The following is a 17,670-nucleotide window of genomic DNA, read 5'->3' on the forward strand; positions in this document are numbered from 1 at the left end:
GCCCCAGCCCCTCCCCAGCCCTCCTCCCTCCGCCATCTTCCCCCCCCCCCTTCTTCCCTCCCCCCCCCCGTGCCCCCTTCCCTTCCCCACCCGGCGGCAGCCCCGGGCCCAGCTCCCGGTGGCGAGGCCGGAGGGCGGAGAGGAAGGGCCGGGGGGGGAGGAGGAGGGGAGGGGAGGAAGAGGAGGGGAGGAAGAGGAGGGCAAGGGGCGCCCCCCCCCCCCCCTTCTTCCCCCTTCCCCCATCCCCCGGGCCCCGCTCCCGTCGCCATGGCAACGCGGGCAGGCCTCGGGCCGTCGCCATAGCAACGCGCCCCCCCCCGTTGCCATAGCGACCCTCCCCGGAGCCCCCCGCTGATGAATATTCATGAGCTCGGCCACGCCCACACAGAGACCACGCCCACTCCTCCCCGCGGGGTGCGGTCCCAGCGCCGCGTGGCGGGGAGCGCCGGGGGGCGGGGCCAAAGGGGCGGGACCATAGAGACGCGCTACCATAGAGACTAAGGGGGGAGGGAAAGGGGGTGGGGGGGGACGGCGCCATGTTGAGGCCGCGCGGTCCTCCGAGCCTCCCTCAGGGCCTCCAGCGCGCCGCCCAGTGCCCGTAAATTGGCGTTTGGCGGTAGCTGATAACGGCTGCAACGGGCCCTCCCCGGGGAGCCTCGGGTGGAGGCTGGGAGGCGAGGCCGAGAAACGGAGGCGCGAGGCCAGGAAGCGAGGCCGGGGCCCGCGGAGGCCTCCCCGCGCCTCAGGCCGCAGCGCCCGGCCTCCCGCCCCCCGCCACAGCCAGACGCAGGGCCCCGGCCGCTGTTTGTTTTTTTTTTTTATTCAAGGCGAATGGACCCAAGATACAAAACGGAACCAACAAAAAGAGAGAGAGCAAACCAAACCCGAGCGGTTAAAAAAAAAATCATCACTGGGTGAGGAGCGGGGCTGAGGCTCCGCGCTCCCGCCTCCCGCCCCGGCCAGGCACTGAGGGCACGGGGCTGGGTGGGCGCCCTCCTGCCCTGCCCTGCCCCTGCCCCTGAGCGGAGGCCGGGAGGGGCAGGCGCCCGCTGCAGCCCCGCAGCCCAGCCCCTCGGTCCTCCCGCTGATCTGGGAACCAGCCTGGAGCCAGCGGGGACAGCGCTAATCCGAGCCCGAGGCGGAATCCTCCGAGCTGGCGGGGGGGCTGGCGCCTCCCTCCTCCTCCGAGTCCTGCGGGAACAAGAAGGGGGCGTCAGGGGGGCGAGCGGAGCACCCCGCGGGTGCCGGGCTCTCCCCCACCCCGCTGCGGGGCCCTACCTCCTTCTTGCTCTCCGCGGAGGAGCTCTCGTCGCTGGAGACGAATTCCTTGCTCTTGAAGCTCTCGCTCAGGCTCTTGGCAGAGGACTTGGTGGAGGACGAAGACCTGGAGGCAGCGCCCTTCTTCTCCGCTTTCCCCTTCATCTGCTTCTCCTGCTTCTTCTTCTTCTTTTTAGACCTCTCCCTGTGACGGGCAGAAGGGATATGAGCCTAACCTTGCCGAGAGAGAGGCCCGGCCACCGTGAAGGCAGCAGAACTGGATCCCAGAGGCACGAAGCCCGGCCACCGCCCTCCTGCCTGCTCAGCACACTCACGTCTTGGAGCTCTCGGACCTGCTGCCCACGCTGTACTCCTTCATGGCCTTCTCGTAGTCCCTCCTGGCATCTTCTGCCTTGCGATCCCACTCCTGCAGCAAGCGCACGAGGTCAGCAGGGCCTTCTCCTGACCACGCTCAGCCCCACCAGTCCCCACCCCACTGTTGTTACACCTCCCCGCTGCTGAGATCAAGGGTCCTGAGGCCAAGGAAGAGCCAAGCAGGGCTCCTGGAGTCCACTCTTCCCCTCCTCGAGCAGCCATTCTCACCCCTTGCTTCTTTTTCCAAGCGACCCACCTCTTTCTTCTCCTTGGACATGGCTTTCCAGAGCTCCCCAGCCTTCTTGGACAGGTCCGTGATGCTGATGCCGGGGTGGTCGGACTTGATCTTCTCGCGGTTGGCGTTCAGCCAGAGCATGTAGGCGGACATGGGCCTCTTGGGGGCGTTGGGGTCTTTCCCCTTCTTGCTCTGGGCGGCAGGGAGTGGAGAGAACCAGCGTGAGAGCCTCCCAAGACCCCAAGCACTCGACCTTGCCTCATCTGCAGGGTGAGTACGAGCCCAAAGGAGGCAGAGCGTGGGCTTGGACAAGCAGCTCAGAGCTGGGTCCCTCAAAGGATCAGCGATCCACGCTCAGGGGAAGCGGGTCCCGCCCTGCAACCCCTCCAGCCACCCCCTCTCACCTCCACCTGCTTCTTGCGGGGCTTGCGGTCCTTGACGATCTTGGCCTTCTTGGCCGGCTTCTTCTCATCCCGGTCGCTGTCGCCGTCGCCGCTGGAGGAGCTGGCCGAGGCATTGCTGTCAAACCTGTGCAAGAAAACACGGATTTGGGAACAGCCCAAGCACGCGGCAAGATATGCCCCGAATCCTCCCAGCCCCCAGCAGCCTGCAGGCCGAGCTGAAGCTGTTGTGCTGGCACTCAGCAGCCCTCCGGGGGTTTTCCTTTACACGAACGTGGCTGATGCTTTCCTGAGTTCCCGTAAACTTTGGGCATCAACGCCGCTCAGATCAACCCCTCCCCTCCCAACAGGGCAGGCGGTGCCCCCGAGCGCCTGTCAGCCCAGGGGTCAGCCCAGAAGTGTGCCCACGGCTCCAGAATTCAGGGCCGGGGATTTATAACAATCCTACCCGGACCTGGCGCTCCCCCAGCCCCGTCCCACCACTGCCCCGACACAAATCCCTTCCAAAAGCGAGCCCTGGAGACCCCTGCCCTGCCCCTACTCACTCTTCAGCCACGTCATCGTCCTCTTCGACAGGGTTGAAGGACTCATCTGGAAGGAGAGCACGGGGGGCAGGTCAGGATGGGACCTCTCAGGGCTCAGACCCTGCCCAGGAGCGGGGCAGGACGTAACCAGAGGGGGAAGAGGCCTGGGGACAGCCCCCCAGGGTGGCCCCTCGCACACCCCCGGCCCCTGCACCCACCCGTCTCCTCCCCGGAGCCGTCGCTGCTGTCGTTGGCGTTCTCCTCGCGGATCTTGCCCTCCTCCTTCATCCTCTCCAGGTAGGCATCGTGCTGGTCCTCGTCGGAGTCGGCGTACTCGTCGTAGCTCTGCTTCATTCCCTGCGGGAGGGACGGAGTCAGAGCGCTCCCCGCGCCCCCCACGGCTGCACACACGCCACCTCTGGAAGCCAAAACCGCTGGGGTGCTCCGGGCAGGCCCCACACGCATGCACGGACACCCCCCGTGTCCCCTCCCCGTCAGGGAGCCAGGGATGGGGACAGCCAAGGTCCCCCAGGAGTGTTATCGGGGTTAGGGGGCCCCTCTCGCAACCCATGCTGGCGTTACTGGGTTTAGTCAGGGAGCACCACGGCCATGCAGAGGAAACCTGCACCAGGAGGAGGAAGAGGAGAGAGAGGAAGGGGAATCGCACGGACCTTTTTCCTCTACAAGGGCAAGGAAAGAAAAGAGAGGTGAAAAAAAAGGGGAAAAAGAGGAGGAAAAAAAAAAAAAAAGCAGCAGAATCTCGGAGAAAAAGGCCGCGGCCCTGTCCCAGCCCGGCCAGCAGGGCGCAGAGGAGCGGGTGGGTGGGTGGGTACCTCCTTCAGGCCCCGGTTCTTGATGTTCAGCTTCTTGGCGTTGACGAAGTCGAAGAGCTTCCCGTACTCCTCCCTGCGGGACACAGACAGCCCTTGGGAAACCGCCCGGCGCGAGGGGCCGAGGAGGGGCTGAGCCGGCCCTGTGCCCACCTCTCGATGCTGCTGAAGGTGTACTGCGTGCCCTGCTTGGTCTCGATCTCGAAGTCGAAGGAGCGGGTGGTGGTGGTGCCGCGGGCGAAGTTGACGAAGGAGATCTCGTCGAAGCGGATGTGCACGGGCGGCTTGTGCACGTAGATGAAGCCGCGCTCCAGCGGGTACAGCAGCCCCGAGCTGGCCTTGTAGGAGCAGGTGATGCACTGCGCTCCCGAGTGCCTGGGGGGGGCAAACGCGGCCACGTCGCAGCGCTTTGGGGGGCGAACACCCAAAATTTCCCCGCCCGCCCGAGGCCGCGGCGTGCCCTCACCCCTGGAAGTTGCCAGGCACGGTGATCTTGCGGTTGACCAGTGCCTTCATGACGCGGCTGACCATCTCGTAGAGGGAGCCGGACATGTTCTTGGTCAGCCGGCCCTCGAAGCGCTTCTCCACCTCCTCCCTGCGTGGAAAAAAGGAGGAGGAGGCTGAGGATTTGGGGCCGGGGGGTTCCTCGCCTGCCCCCGCGGCCCCCATAAGCAGGAGGGGAGCTCACTCGTTCATGTTGAGGGTCAGCGAGATGTCCTCGTCCTTGGAGAAGAGCAGGATGAGGAAGTGGTAGCGGGTCTGGCCCTGCTTTATGGGGGGATCCAGGCTGATCTGAAAGGACACGAGGAGCTGAGGACCACGAAACCCCAAAAGCCATCACCCTTCCCCGAGGGAGGACCCGCCGGCCCTGCCCCTCCCTCCTCACCACGAAGAACATCTGCCGCTGGTCCTTGTGTGGCAGCAGGAAGAGGCGCAGCACGGTGGTGTAGGGGATCTTGTAGTCGAAGGTCTTGCCGTGCAGGTGCAGGAAGGTGGGGTAGATGCGGATGTCGTAGCGCCCGCGGGGCGTCAGGCACTGCAGCTCCCGGAAGATGCAGATGGCATCGCCCGTGGCCTGGATCACGTCCGCCTTGGACAGGACGTTCTGCGCGAAGGCCTGCGAGGAAAAGGGAGCCTCGGGCACGGATCCGGCCACGCGGAGACCCCCGGGGTGCCCCCTCTGTCCCCCAGCCCCCAGCTCACCTCCACGGGGTCCACGCCGTCCTCCTGGGTGGGGGGCACGTAGAAGCGCACCTCCATGAGCGAGACCTCGGCGTCGTCGTTCTGGTGGAACTCCAGCGTCACCTCGTTCTTGCCCGTGGTGCACTGCGAGACGTTGCTGAGGGGGATCTCGAACACCGGCTGCTCCCCGATGTCGAAGGAGAGGAGCTGCCCTGCACGGGGCCGGGGGGTGAGAACCCGAGGCCCACCCCGCGAGGCCGCTCTCCTCCCAGACCCAGCAGTGCCTCTCCCCTTCGCATTTCCACGCTTTCCACCACCATCCCCAGGCTTTCTCCTCCCAGCTATGGCTCTGGAGGATGGCATTGACCAGAGATAAAAAGGAGGGATGTTTTTTTTCCCATTTTGCCCGCTCTCAGAGCAGGGAGGAGCACCCAGCAGCCCCCTCTGCCAGACACAGCTCCCATGCAGGCTTCTCCTTCACGCTGCTCATCCTCTGCCTATAAAACCTTCCCCCAGAGAATTTGGGATTTGCGTGGACATCTCCTGCTCTCCTGGGATGGAAGATGCCCAAAACCAGGGCTAGGAAGGGGACAGCTGTCCGGAGGAGCCCCCTGAAGCTGGGAGCTGCAGGAACAAGCACGGGGTGGGATGGGACCCCCCCGGCCCCACCGCCTGGAGGCAGCCCCTGCCCCAATTACCGCGACTCACCTCCGAACCTCACCGTGCCCCAGTTCCAGCCCTTCACACACAGGTCCTTCTCCGCCAGCTCCAGGCGATAGTGGGCCTTGAAGAAATCCGACAGCTTGTCGAACTCCTGCCAACAGGGAACGCTGTCAGAGAGCCCCGCGGGCACCGTCCGGAGCCCCCACAGGGGACAGAGCCCCCAGAAACGAGGCAAACGGGGAGAAAGACGGGGGTCAGCTCTCGCTGGGGGGGAAGGGGGTGTTGTAGGGCGATGCCCGGACACGCAGAGGAGGAAGGCCGGGAGCAAACGGCGCCGGGGGCTCACCGATTCCCGGAACCCATCGTATTTGTAGACGTGGCCGTTCTTGGTGAGCAGCTTGAGGCCGTGGCCGAGGGCCACGCGGCGCCACACGCCCTCGGCCAGCTCCGAGGCCTGGATGTTGTCCACCTTCCCCGTCTTGCTGTTCTTGAAGATCACGCCCTGGCGGCTCAGCCGCAGCCGGCCGTCGTTCTGGGGGGGGAACGGGCGTCAGGCTCCCCCCCGACACCCCCGGGGGCTGCCCCGCTGGGCACGGAGCCCCCCCCACGGGGCGACCTCCCCAAATCCCGGCAGGTTTTGTTCTCCACACGCCCCTGACCACCCTCGTTTGGGGTTTGGGTGGCCCAAAAGACCCCCAGGCGGGATGGACAGGGTGGGATTGGGGTGGGATTGGGGTGGGATTGGGGTGGGATGGGGCCCCCCCCGCTGCTCACCATAGAGCCCTTCACCTCCTGGTAGATCTCGTTGAACTCCAGCGTGTCGGCCATGGCCAACGGGGCCGGGGGGAGCCGGCGGCGGCCCCGGGGGCTTTTTGGGGGGAGGAGGAGGGGGCCCGGGCCAGGCTCTGCTCAGATCCCCCCCGGGGGGGCCGGCATGCCCTGGCGCGGGGACGCTGAGCACTGAGGAGCTGCTGGGGGGGGGAGAAACCACAGGGGTGAGCACAGCAAGGAGGAGGCGCCCCGGCGGCACCGCGTGGCCCTACAGCACCCCATGGCCCCATACAGCACCACCATGTCCCCATACAGCACCTCGTGTCCCCATACAGCACCCCGTGGCCCTACAGCCCCCCCGTGGCCCTACAGCACCCTCATGGCCCCATACAGCCCCCCCACGACCCCATGCAGTCCCCTGTGGCCCCATACGGCCCCCCCGTGGCCCCATACGGCCCCATCTGTCCCCCTACAACCCCATATCCCCCCCCCCGGCCCCATAACCCCCCCCAGCTCCCCCCCATCCCAGGGCCCTCCCCACATCCACCACCCCCTTACCCCACCCCCCCCCGGCCCCATAAACCCGCCCCCCACCCCAAAAAACGCCCCCCCCCCCAAAAAAAATCCCGCCCCCACCCCAAAACCTCCCCCCCCTCCCCCAAAACTAAACCTCACCCCCCACCCTTGGGGGTCCCCCCCCCCCAAAATTCACTCCCCCCCCCCCCGCACCGCGGCCACTTTTCCCGCCTGCGCAACACGCACCTCCCCCCCCGGCCTTCCTCCTCCTCCTCCTCCTCCTCCTCCTCCTCTTCCCCCCCCCCCGCCGGAACCCGCCCCCGCTTCCGCCATAGAGAGGGCGCCGCGCCGTGGAGGACTAGAGCGGCACCCCCCCCCCCCCAAAAATAATCCGGGGGGGCCCCGCGGGGATCATAGAGATGCGGGGGGGGGGAAGCCTGAGGGCAGCGGGGGGCGCAGCGCCCCCAAAAAGGGATGGGGGGCACGGGGGGGACCCCTAAAGGCCGGGGGGGGCCCCGAAAGGTGTATGGGGTGCCCCGAAGCCCTGCATGGGCGCCCCATAAATGGGGGACCCCAAAAAAGGGGGACCCCAAACAAGGGGCACCCCATATAAGGGGCACCCCCAAAGCCCTACGAGGACACCCCAAACAGGGAACCCCAAAGAAGAGGCACCAAGGGGTGCCCCAAGCAAGGAGCACCCCAACAAGGGGCACCCTATATAAGGGTCACCCCAAACAAAGGGGACCCCAAACAAGGGGCACCCTATACAAGGGGCACCCTATACAAGGGGCACCCCAAACTAGGGGCACCCCAAACTAGGGGCACCCCACACAAGGCTCACCCCACACAAAGGCCACCCCACACAGGGGGCCCCCCAGCCCTGCCCCACCCCCCCGAGCCCCCAGCCCTCTGCCCAGCCCCTTGCTGTCCCCTCTGCGCCCCCAAAACCTCTCCATGCCCCCTGCACCCCCACACCTCCCCCCACACCCCCCATATCCCCACCCCACCCCCCCACCCCCCCTATCTCCCCCCCACCCCCTGCCCCTTCCCTCCCCCTCCCTCCCCACGCCCACGCCCTCCCCCTCCCTCCCCCGCCCCCCCCCCTGCCTCTGCACCACCCCAGCTGCCCAGCTCCCTGCCAGCCCCTCACCAGATCCCCACCAGATCCCCGCCAGATCCCCGCCAGATCCCCGGCAGATCCCCGGCAGCCCCCCAGCAGCCCCCCCCCGGCCCCCCATGCCCCCCCCGCGCCCCCAGCCCTCCTGCCTCTCCGACTTCTTCGCCTACGAGACCCCCAAGTCGGTGGTGGTGAAGAGCTGGGTGGTGGGCGCCGTCAACCGCGCCGTGCAGCTCCTCATCCTCTCCTACTTCATCGGGTGAGACCCCCCCCGGCCCCCCCACACCCCCACACACCCCCCCGGGACCCCCCTCGCCTCCCCCAGGTCCTCGGGGACACGAGGTGCCACAGTCGGGTGCCAGCGGGCGCCCGTGACCCTAAGGGGTGGCACGGGGAGGAGCAGGGGGGGCACACACACAAGTGGCCGTGGTGGGGGCGTGTGGGGGGGTCCCTGCCGCTCCCCCCGCTCACCCCCGTGGGGTTTGGGGTGCCGGCAGCTGGGTGTTCCTGCACGAGAAGGCGTACCAGGTGCGGGACACCACCCTCGAGTCCTCCGTGGTCACCAAGGTCAAGGGCGTGGGGCGGTATGGGGACCGCGTCCTGGACACCGCCGACTACGTCACCCCCCCGCAGGTAACGGCACCCCCAGGGGGGTTTGGGGTCGGTCCCTGCGTGCCGTGCCCGCGATCCCATACGGGACACCGGGCACATCCTCCCCGCGGGCGGTCCTGCCCCAAATAACCCCCCGTGCCCTCCCAAAATGCTGTGGGGTGGTGGTGACCCCCACCCCGTCCCCCTCGCCCCAGGGCACCTCGGTGTTCGTGGTGGTCACCAGGCAGATCCTGACGGAGAACCAGGCGCAGGGCGTCTGCCCCGAGGTAAGGGGCCGGGGGGGACACGGGGGGCACCAGTGTGTGTGTGCATGTGTGTGTGCCCCCCCAAAAATCCCAAATTATCCCCCCTCCCTGCAGAGCGAAGCCACCTACCGCTGCGCCACGGACCGCGACTGCCGGGGGAAGAGCCTCACCACAGGCAGCGGTGAGTTTGGGGGTTATTTGGGGGGGGTATCCCCAAAAATCCTATGGGATGAGCCCCCCCCGGTGCTGACCGCTGCTCCCAGGGGTGCTGACGGGGCGCTGCGTGCCCTACAACGACACCCTGCGCACCTGCGAGATCCGCGGCTGGTGCCCGCCCGAGGTGGACACCGTCAGCGTGTGAGTCCTGGGCGGGGGGGGAATAAAACAGGGGAGGGGGGCAGCGGGTCTGCGGCCCCCTCCCCTTCAGGCACCCCCCCGGCTCCTCGCCCCGCAGCCCGGTGATGCTGGAGGCCGAGAACTTCACCCTCTTCATCAAGAACAGCGTCCGCTTCCCGCTCTTCGGCTTCGAGAAGTGAGTGGCACCGCAGGGACAGGGGACAGGGTATCCCCTGCTGGCACCTCACGGCCCTGTATGTCCCCTGCCATGTCCCCTTTTGTCCCCTGTCCCCCCCCCAGGGCCAATCTGCCCCCCCAGGCCAGCGCGGAGGAGCTGCGGCGCTGCCGCTTCCACCCCGAGCGGCAGCCGCTCTGCCCCATCCTGCGGCTGGGCGACGTGGCACGCTTCGCCGGGCAGGACTTCGCCGCCCTGGCCACCACCGTGAGCCAGGGGGACACGGGGGGGGCACGGGGACACGCTCACGGGGGGCGCGGGGGGCGTGGGGACACGGGGACACAGCAGCGAGGGGAGTGGAGTGCATGGGTGCTGGATGTGGGGACATGGGGGTGTGGAATATAGGGGCACGGGAGCGTGGGGCATGGGGTGTGGGGACGTGGCAGCGTGGGACACGTGGGTTTAGGGCTGGGGGGTGTGGGACATGGGAAAATGGGGCTGTGGGGACACGGGGACGGGGGGCACGGGGTGCATCTCGCCCTCCCGGCTGGGCAGGGGGGGGTGCTGGGCATCAAGATCGGCTGGGTGTGCGACCTGGACCGCTCGTGGGAGCTGTGCCTGCCCCGCTACTCCTTCACCCGCCTGGACGGCGTCACCCGGCACAGCCCCAGCTCCCCCGGGTACAACTTCAGGTAGGGCCGGGTCACCGCCCGGCATGGGGACAGCAGGCTGGGGACAGCGGGGTGCCATGGGGCCATGGGGCCGCGTTCCCCGCAGGCACGCCCGCTACTACCGCGGGCACAACGGCACCGAGCTGCGCACCCTCACCAAGGCCTTCGGCATCCGCTTCGATGTCCTGGTGTACGGCAACGTACGTATGGGGTGCGGCGCCCCGCGGACCTATAGGGGCTGTAGGGCCAACCCCGCACGCTCACACCACGCCGGCTCCCCGCAGGCTGGGAAATTCGGCATCGTCCCCACGCTCATCAACACCGTGGCCGCCTTCACCTCCATCGGCGTGGTGAGTCAGCCCGGGGCGGGGGGCACACCGGTGCCCTACAGCGTTGTGGGGACCCCCCCGGGCAGCCCCCAGCCCCAACGGTGCCGCCCCGTAGGGCACGGTGCTGTGCGATATCATCCTGCTCAACTTCCTGAAGGGCGCTGAGCACTACAAGGCCCGCAAGTTCGAGGAGGTGAGCGGCGAGGCCGGGACATTTCGGGGGCTGGGGCCGTGCTGGGGGGGCAGGCCCTAAAAGGGTGGGGGCGTGGGGTTGGGCGTTACACGCAGAGCCCCCCGGGTGCCACTTTTGTGGGGCAGGGGCTGACGAGGTGCCTGTGCCCTGCCCCCCAGGTGCCAGAGGCCAGCGTGCCCCCCGCCCCCAGCAGCCCCACGGCGGGTGCCCCCCGGGCCATGGGGGACCAGGGCCGGGAGAAGCAGTCCACCGACTCGGGCACCTCCTCGCTCGGCCTCTAGCCCTGGGTGCTGTGGGGCAGCCCCCCCTTTGCAATCAATTCCCCCTCTCCCTCCCCTCCAGAGCCCCCCAGCCCCGCGCCACGGCACCAACCCCTTCCCCACGCTGCCAACGGGACAGGGACGGGGGGACGCAGGGGGACACGGGGCATGGAGGGGCTGTGGGGCACACATGGCACAGGCAATCCTATAAGGGGCACGGCAGGACCCCAGCCCCCAGGTGAGGAGTGGGGATGGGGACAGGGACTGCAAGGGGGGGCTGCAGCCCTGAGGCAGGCACGGGGGCTCTGCAGTGCCCCATGGAAGTGGCGGGGGGGTGTGGGGACATGGGGCCAGGGTGGCCACAGGGGTGGCAGCAGGGCACAAGGGAATTGTGGGGTCGTGGGGGGGCTGAGGGGTAACGGGTGGCAGCGGGGGCATGGGGACACGGGGAATGGGGTGTCCCCAGGTGGTGGGAGCCAGGGCCGTGGGGGTGTCAGAGGGGGCCAAGGGCTGGGGACGAGGGACAGGGGTGGTGCTGGGGATGCTGGGGGTGGCGAGGGACACGGAGTGGCGCTGGGGACTGGGTCAGGAGCAGCCGAGGGGATGCAGAGCCCCCTGACCCCAATAAACCTCCGTCACACAGCCCCTGTCTGTTCCCTCTGTGTGGGGAGAGTGAGAGGGCCATGAGTTGGCTGTGGGGGCTATGGGGTGAGAGGACGGGGCTGTCAGAGCAGTGCTGCTGAACTGGGGTGGCCGTGGCCGGGTGCCCCCACAGGGAGGGGACCTGTGCCCACTGCAGGTCACAGAGGGACCTCGTTCTCAACACCCCGCTCTGCTCTCTGTCCCCATCGCAGCCCGGGACCCCCCACCCATGGCCCTACACCAGAGCCACGCCATGTCCCCCCCCCAAAACAGAGCCCAGGCGTGAGCAGTGGTGCCAGCAGCTGAGTCTTTACTGGGAGCTGTGCTGGGCAAGCAGCCCGTGCTGTGGGGCGGGCAGGGGGTGCCCGGCGGGGCACTGAGCCGGGGGGCGTCCATGCGACGGCTCCAGGACTCTCGTTTATTGGGGCAGCGCCCTCAGTACTCGCAGATGAAGGGCAGCCTCACCCGGCACCTCGTGCTCCTCCAGCGCCCATCTGGGGACAGGAGCTGGGTTCAGGCCGCGCACCCTGCAGCCCCCCAGCCCCCCTGTGCTCCCCCCCACGCACACCCGGGTTCAGCCCCACAGCCCCCTACCCTCTCCTGCCACAACACCCCCCGGCATCCTCCCGTCCCGCCAGCCCAGCGCTTCTCAGGGCCTCAGCACCCAACACAGCCCCCCGAGCCCCTCTGAGCCCCCCCGAGACCCCCCGGGCCCCCCTAAGCCCCCCGAGCCCCCCGGGCACTGACTTGCGGTGCAGAGGGTGGTGCAGAAGCGCCCCGTGAGCAGGGGGTAGCCGTGCAGCCAGAAGGCGAAGTTCCAGCCGCTGCGGTCAGACCAGTGGCAGAACACGCTGCCGCCCTGCGGGGTCACCGGCGTCACCCCCGGGGACACCCCGGGGACACCCTGGGGACACCCCCGGGGACACCCCTGGGGACACCCACAGGGCTGAGGTGTCCACGGGTACTGGGGTGGGGGGTTCCGGACTCGCAGGCAGGACTGGGACCCCGCGACGGGGACCCCACTGCGGACACGTGCCCGCGGCCCCTTACCACGGGCCGGGTGATGGCCCCGATCCAGATGCGCCGGTTGTTGACGCGGGCGCGAGCCCTGCACTGCAGCAGGACGTTGGTGCGGTAGCTGTGGATGGAGGCCAGGCGGCCGCGGTAGCAGCGGGAGCACACGCGCTGTGGGGGGACGGCGCCGGTTACGGGGCCGCGCCGGGGCCGGGCGGCAGCGGGACCCCCGGCGCGGTCCCCCAGCCCTGCCCACCTGCGCGGTGTGGAAGTTCTGGCAGCGCCGCACGATGATGTAGCGGAAGGTGCGGGCGCTCTGCGGCTCCGTGATGTTCAGCGCCTCCGTCTCGGCCTCCAGCGGGCACTCCTCGGCCTCGGCCTCCAGCTCCGGCTCTGGCTCCAGCTCCAGGTCCGGCTCCTCCAGCTTGGCCACCTCGGAGGGGCCGGCGGCTGGGGACGGTGCTGGGCGTCACTGCGGTGTCCCCACGGCACCCTCGGGCGTCCCTGCGGCTCCCCGGGGGCACTCACCCAGGTGGCGGGCAGAGGCCGTGCCCAGCAGGGCCAGGGCGAGGAGCAGGCAGGGCCGCATGGTGCTGGGGGCTGCGGGGACACGGAGGGCCTGGGGGGACCCCCTTGGCCTGGGGCCGTCTGGCCCCGGGGGACGGCCCCAGAGACCGGGGACCCTCGGCCAGCCACGGTGCCACCCCACAAACCCAGTCCCAGTGCCACCCCCACAGCTCCCATCCCCAGTGCCACCCCCACAGCCCCAGTCCCCATCACCACCCCTGTCCCTTGCCCCCAGCCCTTTGTCCCTCTGACACCCCCACAGCCCTGGCCCCACCACCCCTGGGGACACCCCATTCCCGTGTCCCCATGCCCCCGCTGCCACCCCTTACCCCTCAGCCACCATCCCCACCCCCCAGTTCCCTTGTGCCCTGCTGCCCCCCTGTCCCTGCTTCCCCACTGCCACCCCCGGCCCCGTGCTGCCCGTGCCCCCACGTCCCCCCGCCACTTCCATGGGGCACTGCAGAGCCCCCGTGCCTGCCCCAGGGCTGCAGCCCCCAGCCCCAGCCCGTTGCTCAGGGCTGCAGCCCCCCCTCGCCGTCCCCGTCCCCGTCCCCGTCCCCGTTCCTCACCTGGGGGCTGGGGGAGCTCTGCCCGCCGTGGCCCTTATAGGGGTGCCGGGGCCACGTGTCCCCTGCAGCCTTGCGCCACCCCGGCCCGGCCCCAAGCCACCAACCGCCAGCGGCTCTGCCCCGAGGGGACACTGGGGGGGACCGGGGGGGCCGCGGACACGTTGGCCACTTGCCCGAGGCCGCTTCCTCCCCCGGTGGCCGCGGGGCCCCGCAGTGGCCGGTGCCAGCCGTTGGCCACAGGACCACCACCCTCCGGGGCACCCCGAGCCCCCTGCCCACGGGGTCCCCGCTCAGAGCCAGCGTGTTCCCAAGGGAAGGTCCTGCTGCACACACTCGGTCTCCTTTTGGGACACGGTCACCCACCCAGCTGGTGCAGTCTGTCTGGATCCCAGCAAGGCTTTCCCTACGTTTCTCAAGCATCCTGCTGGACAAAATGCCCCGCGGGCAGCTGGGCACAGCACAATGCGGGGTGGGCAGCTGCCTGGCGGGTGGGCTAAAGGGGCTCACATCTGGTGGCCGGTCACCAGTGGGGTTCCCCGGGGCTCCATTTTAGGGCCACTTCTCTTCAGTGTTTTCCTCAATGACTGGGGTTGCTCAGCCCCGAGCAGAGCAGGCTGAGGGGAGGCCTGATGGCGGCCTGCAGCTCCCTCACGAGGGGAGCGGAGGGGCAGGCGCTGAGCTCTGCTCTCTGGGGACAGCGACAGGACCCGAGGGGACGGCATGGAGCTGGGACAGGGGAGGGGCAGGCTGGGGGTTAGGGAAAGGGTCTGCACCCAGAGGGTGGTCAAGCACTGGGACAGGCTGCCCAGGGCAGTGGGCACAGCACTGAGCCTGGCAGAGTTGTAGAAGCATTTGAACAAAGCTCTCAGAGTCAGGGTCTGTTTTTTTGGGTGCTCTTTTGAGGAACCAGGGGTTGGTCTCAATGCTCCTTGTGGCACCCTTCCAGCTCAGGGTGCTCTAAGTGTCCTGCCGTGCCCCTGGGGGGAACATCCCCAGGCACCACAACGCGCTGGGGCTCACCCAGCTGGAGAGGGGCTCTGCAGAAGAACCTGGGCGTCCTGGTGGGCACAAGATGTCCGTGAGCCAGCACGTGCCCTTGCTGCTAAGGCAGCTGCTGCTGTCCTGGGCGGTGTTAGGCAATGCTGGGGGACAGGGTGCTGCTGATGGGGGGACCCCAGTGTGGCAGGGGACAGTTTGGCCCCATGCCCAAGGCCACTTCCCCTCCCTGCGGACACGGGGCCCCAAAGCTGCTGGTGCGGGCTGTTGACCCCAACGGCCATCAGCCTCCGGGCAGCCCTGTGAGCGTTACACCACCACCTATTGCCCGCCGCCATCCCCCGATACCACTGCCCCGTCCCCTGCAACCCAGACACCACCAGCAGCAGCCTGTCCCCTGCCACCATCGCTGTCACAGGGTGAAGGGCCATCATGGCACGGCCAGGGAGAAAACACTGCCTGCTTGTTCCTCCCGGTCAGACAGCAACAGGCAGAGCCTGACTGCAGTGTGTATATCCCAGCCTTCTCTTTAATGCTCTGGGTGCAGACCCTTTCCCTAACCCCCAGCCTGACCCTCCCCTGTCCCAGCTCCATGCCGTCCCCTCGGGTCCTGTCGCTGTCCCCAGAGAGCAGAGCTCAGCGCCTGCCCCTCCGCTCCCCTCGTGAGGGAGCTGCAGGCCGCCATCAGGCCTCCCCTCAGCCTGCTCTGCTCGGGGCTGAGCAACCCCAGTCATTGAGGAAAACACTGAAGAGAAGTGGCCCTAAAATGGAGCCCCGGGGAACCCCACTGGTGACCGGCCACCAGATGTGAGCCCCTTTAGCCCACCCGCCAGGCAGCTGCCCACCCTGCATTGTGCTGTGCCCAGCTGCCCGCGGGGCATTTTGTCCAGCAGGATGCTGCGAGAAACGTAGGGAAAGGCTTGCCGGGATCCAGAAACACTGCACCAGCTGGGTGGGCGACTGTGTCCCAAAAGGAGACCGAGTGTGTGCAGCAGGACCTTCCCTTGGGAACACGCTGGCTCTGAGCGGGGACCCCGTGGGCAGGGGGCTCGGGGTGCCCCGGAGGGTGGTGGTCCTGTGGCCAACGGCTGGCACCGGCCACTGTGGGGCCCCGCGGCCACCGGGGGAGGAAGCGGCCTCGGGCAAGTGGCCAACGTGTCCGCGGCCCCCCTGGTCCCCCCCAGTGTCCCCTCGGGGCAGAGCCGCTGGCGGTTGGTGGCTTGGGGCCGGGCCGGGGTGGCGCAAGGCTGCAGGGGACACGTGGCCCCGGCACCCCTATAAGGGCCACGGCGGGCAGAGCTCCCCCAGCCCCCAGGTGAGGAACGGGGACAGGGACGGGGACGGGGACGGCGAGGGGGGGCTGCAGCCCTGAGCAACGGGCTGGGGCTGGGGGCTGCAGCCCTGGGGCAGGCACGGGGGCTCTGCAGTGCCCCATGGAAGTGGCGGGGGGACGTGGGGGCACGGGCAGCACGGGGCCGGGGGTGGCAGTGGGGAAGCAGGGACAGGGGGGCAGCAGGGCACAAGGGAACTGGGGGGTGGGGATGGTGGCTGAGGGGTAAGGGGTGGCAGCGGGGGCATGGGGACACGGGAATGGGGTGTCCCCAGGGGTGGTGGGGCCAGGGCTGTGGGGGTGTCAGAGGGACAAAGGGCTGGGGGCGAGGGACGGGGTGGTGATGGGGACTGGGGCTGTGGGGGTAGCACTGGGGATTGGGGTTGTGGGGGTGGCTCTGGGCACTGGGTTTGTGGGGTGGCACCGTGGCTGGCCGAGGGTCCCCGGTCTCTGGGGCCGTCCCCTGGGGCCAGACGGCCCCAGGCCAAGGGGGTCCCCCCAGGCCCTCCGTGTCCCCGCAGCCCCCAGCACCATGCGGCCCTGCCTGCTCCTCGCCCTGGCCCTGCTGGGCACGGCCTCTGCCCGCCACCTGGGTGAGTGCCCCCGGGGAGCCGCAGGGACGCCCGAGGGTGCCGTGGGGACACCGCAGTGACGCCCAGCACCGTCCCCAGCCGCCGGCCCCTCCGAGGTGGCCAAGCTGGAGGAGCCGGACCTGGAGCTGGAGCCAGAGCCGGAGCTGGAGGCCGAGGCCGAGGAGTGCCCGCTGGAGGCCGAGACGGAGGCGCTGAACATCACGGAGCCGCAGAGCGCCCGCACCTTCCGCTACATCATCGTGCGGCGCTGCCAGAACTTCCACACCGCGCAGGTGGGCAGGGCTGGGGGACCGCGCCGGGGGTCCCGCTGCCGCCCGTCCCCGGCGCGGCCCCGTAACCGGCGCCGTCCCCCCACAGCGCGTGTGCTCCCGCTGCTACCGCGGCCGCCTGGCCTCCATCCACAGCTACCGCACCAACGTCCTGCTGCAGTGCAGGGCTCGCGCCCGCGTCAACAACCGGCGCATCTGGATCGGGGCCATCACCCGGCCCGTGGTAAGGGGCCGCGGGCACGTGTCCGCAGTGGGGTCCCCGTCGCGGGGTCCCAGTCCTGCCTGCGAGTCCGGAACCCCCCACCCCAGTACCCCTGGACACCTCAGCCCTGTGGGTGTCCCCAGGGGTGTCCCCGGGGGTGTCCCCAGGGTGTCCCCGGGGGTGACGCCGGTGACCCCGCAGGGCGGCAGCGTGTTCTGCCACTGGTCTGACCGCAGCGGCTGGAACTTCGCCTTCTGGCTGCACGGCTACCCCCTGCTCACGGGGCGCTTCTGCACCACCCTCTGCACCGCAAGTCAGTGCCCGGGGGGCTCGGGGGGCTTAGGGGGGCCCGGGGGGTCTCGGGGGGGCTCAGAGGGGCTCGGGGGGCTGTGTTGGGTGCTGAGGCCCTGAGAAGCGCTGGGCTGGCGGGACGGGAGGATGCCGGGGGGTGTTGTGGCAGGAGAGGGTAGGGGGCTGTGGGGCTGAACCCGGGTGTGCGTGGGGGGGAGCACGGGGGGGCTGGGGGGCTGCAGGGTGCGCGGTCTGACCCCAGCTCCTGTCCCCAGATGGGCGCTGGAGGAGCACGAGGTGCCGGGTGAGGCTGCCCTTCATCTGCGAGTACTGAGGGCGCTGTCCCAATAAATGAGAGTCCTGGCGCTGTGTGTCCATGTGTTTTTGGGATGTGGAAGGGCTGTTCCCCCAGCCCCGTGAGGCAGAGGGGGTCCCAAACCCACAGCAGCCGCTGGGGACACCACAGGGAGCAGCACACAGTGGTTGTTAATATTTATTCCCCCCC

The 17,670-nt window shown here is 69.0% G+C and overlaps 2 protein-coding genes across 2 annotated transcripts; one reads left to right on the top strand and one right to left on the bottom strand.

The window, feature by feature from the left end:
* Positions 1-800: 800 nt before the first annotated feature.
* On the bottom strand, positions 801-6,352 carry SSRP1 (structure specific recognition protein 1). Its single transcript, XM_032189033.1, has 16 exons — positions 6,242-6,352; positions 5,814-5,999; positions 5,513-5,618; positions 4,826-5,016; positions 4,509-4,739; positions 4,311-4,414; positions 4,089-4,217; positions 3,776-3,997; positions 3,626-3,698; positions 3,011-3,149; positions 2,814-2,859; positions 2,272-2,395; positions 1,889-2,059; positions 1,593-1,684; positions 1,279-1,462; positions 801-1,191 (listed from the first exon to the last, which is right to left on the bottom strand). The coding sequence occupies exons 1-16, from the start codon at positions 6,293-6,295 to the stop codon at positions 1,123-1,125; spliced, it is 2,121 nt and encodes a 706-aa protein (XP_032044924.1). The 5' UTR covers positions 6,296-6,352; the 3' UTR covers positions 801-1,122.
* A 1,584-nt stretch (positions 6,353-7,936) lies between these two features.
* Positions 7,937-11,020, top strand: P2RX3 (purinergic receptor P2X 3). The gene is made up of 12 exons (XM_032188406.1): positions 7,937-8,130; positions 8,369-8,504; positions 8,678-8,749; positions 8,843-8,909; positions 8,992-9,085; positions 9,183-9,260; positions 9,365-9,506; positions 9,795-9,931; positions 10,017-10,110; positions 10,195-10,260; positions 10,355-10,432; positions 10,591-11,020. Exons 1-12 carry the CDS (start codon positions 7,991-7,993, stop codon positions 10,711-10,713), a joined length of 1,227 nt encoding a protein of 408 aa, XP_032044297.1. The 5' UTR covers positions 7,937-7,990; the 3' UTR covers positions 10,714-11,020.
* The last annotated feature ends 6,650 nt before the right edge of the window (positions 11,021-17,670 follow it).

The sequence above is a fragment of the Aythya fuligula genome, chromosome 5 (genome assembly GCF_009819795.1).
Source record: "Aythya fuligula isolate bAytFul2 chromosome 5, bAytFul2.pri, whole genome shotgun sequence".
Classification (NCBI taxonomy): Eukaryota; Metazoa; Chordata; class Aves; order Anseriformes; family Anatidae; genus Aythya; species Aythya fuligula.

Coding starts and splice junctions, on each gene's coding strand:
- SSRP1 (XM_032189033.1), bottom strand. CDS start 6,295: ATGGCCGACACGCTGGAGTTCAACGAGATCTACCAGGAGGTGAAGGGC. Junction 3,150..3,625: donor AGAACCGGGGCCTGAAGGAG/GTACCCACCCAC, acceptor TCCCTCCCGCAG/GGAATGAAGCAGAGCTACGA. Junction 1,192..1,278: donor CCGCGGAGAGCAAGAAGGAG/GTAGGGCCCCGC, acceptor TTGTTCCCGCAG/GACTCGGAGGAGGAGGGAGG.
- P2RX3 (XM_032188406.1), top strand. CDS start 7,991: ATGCCCCCCCCGCGCCCCCAGCCCTCCTGCCTCTCCGACTTCTTCGCC. Junction 8,505..8,677: donor ACTACGTCACCCCCCCGCAG/GTAACGGCACCC, acceptor CCCTCGCCCCAG/GGCACCTCGGTGTTCGTGGT. Junction 10,433..10,590: donor AGGCCCGCAAGTTCGAGGAG/GTGAGCGGCGAG, acceptor CCTGCCCCCCAG/GTGCCAGAGGCCAGCGTGCC.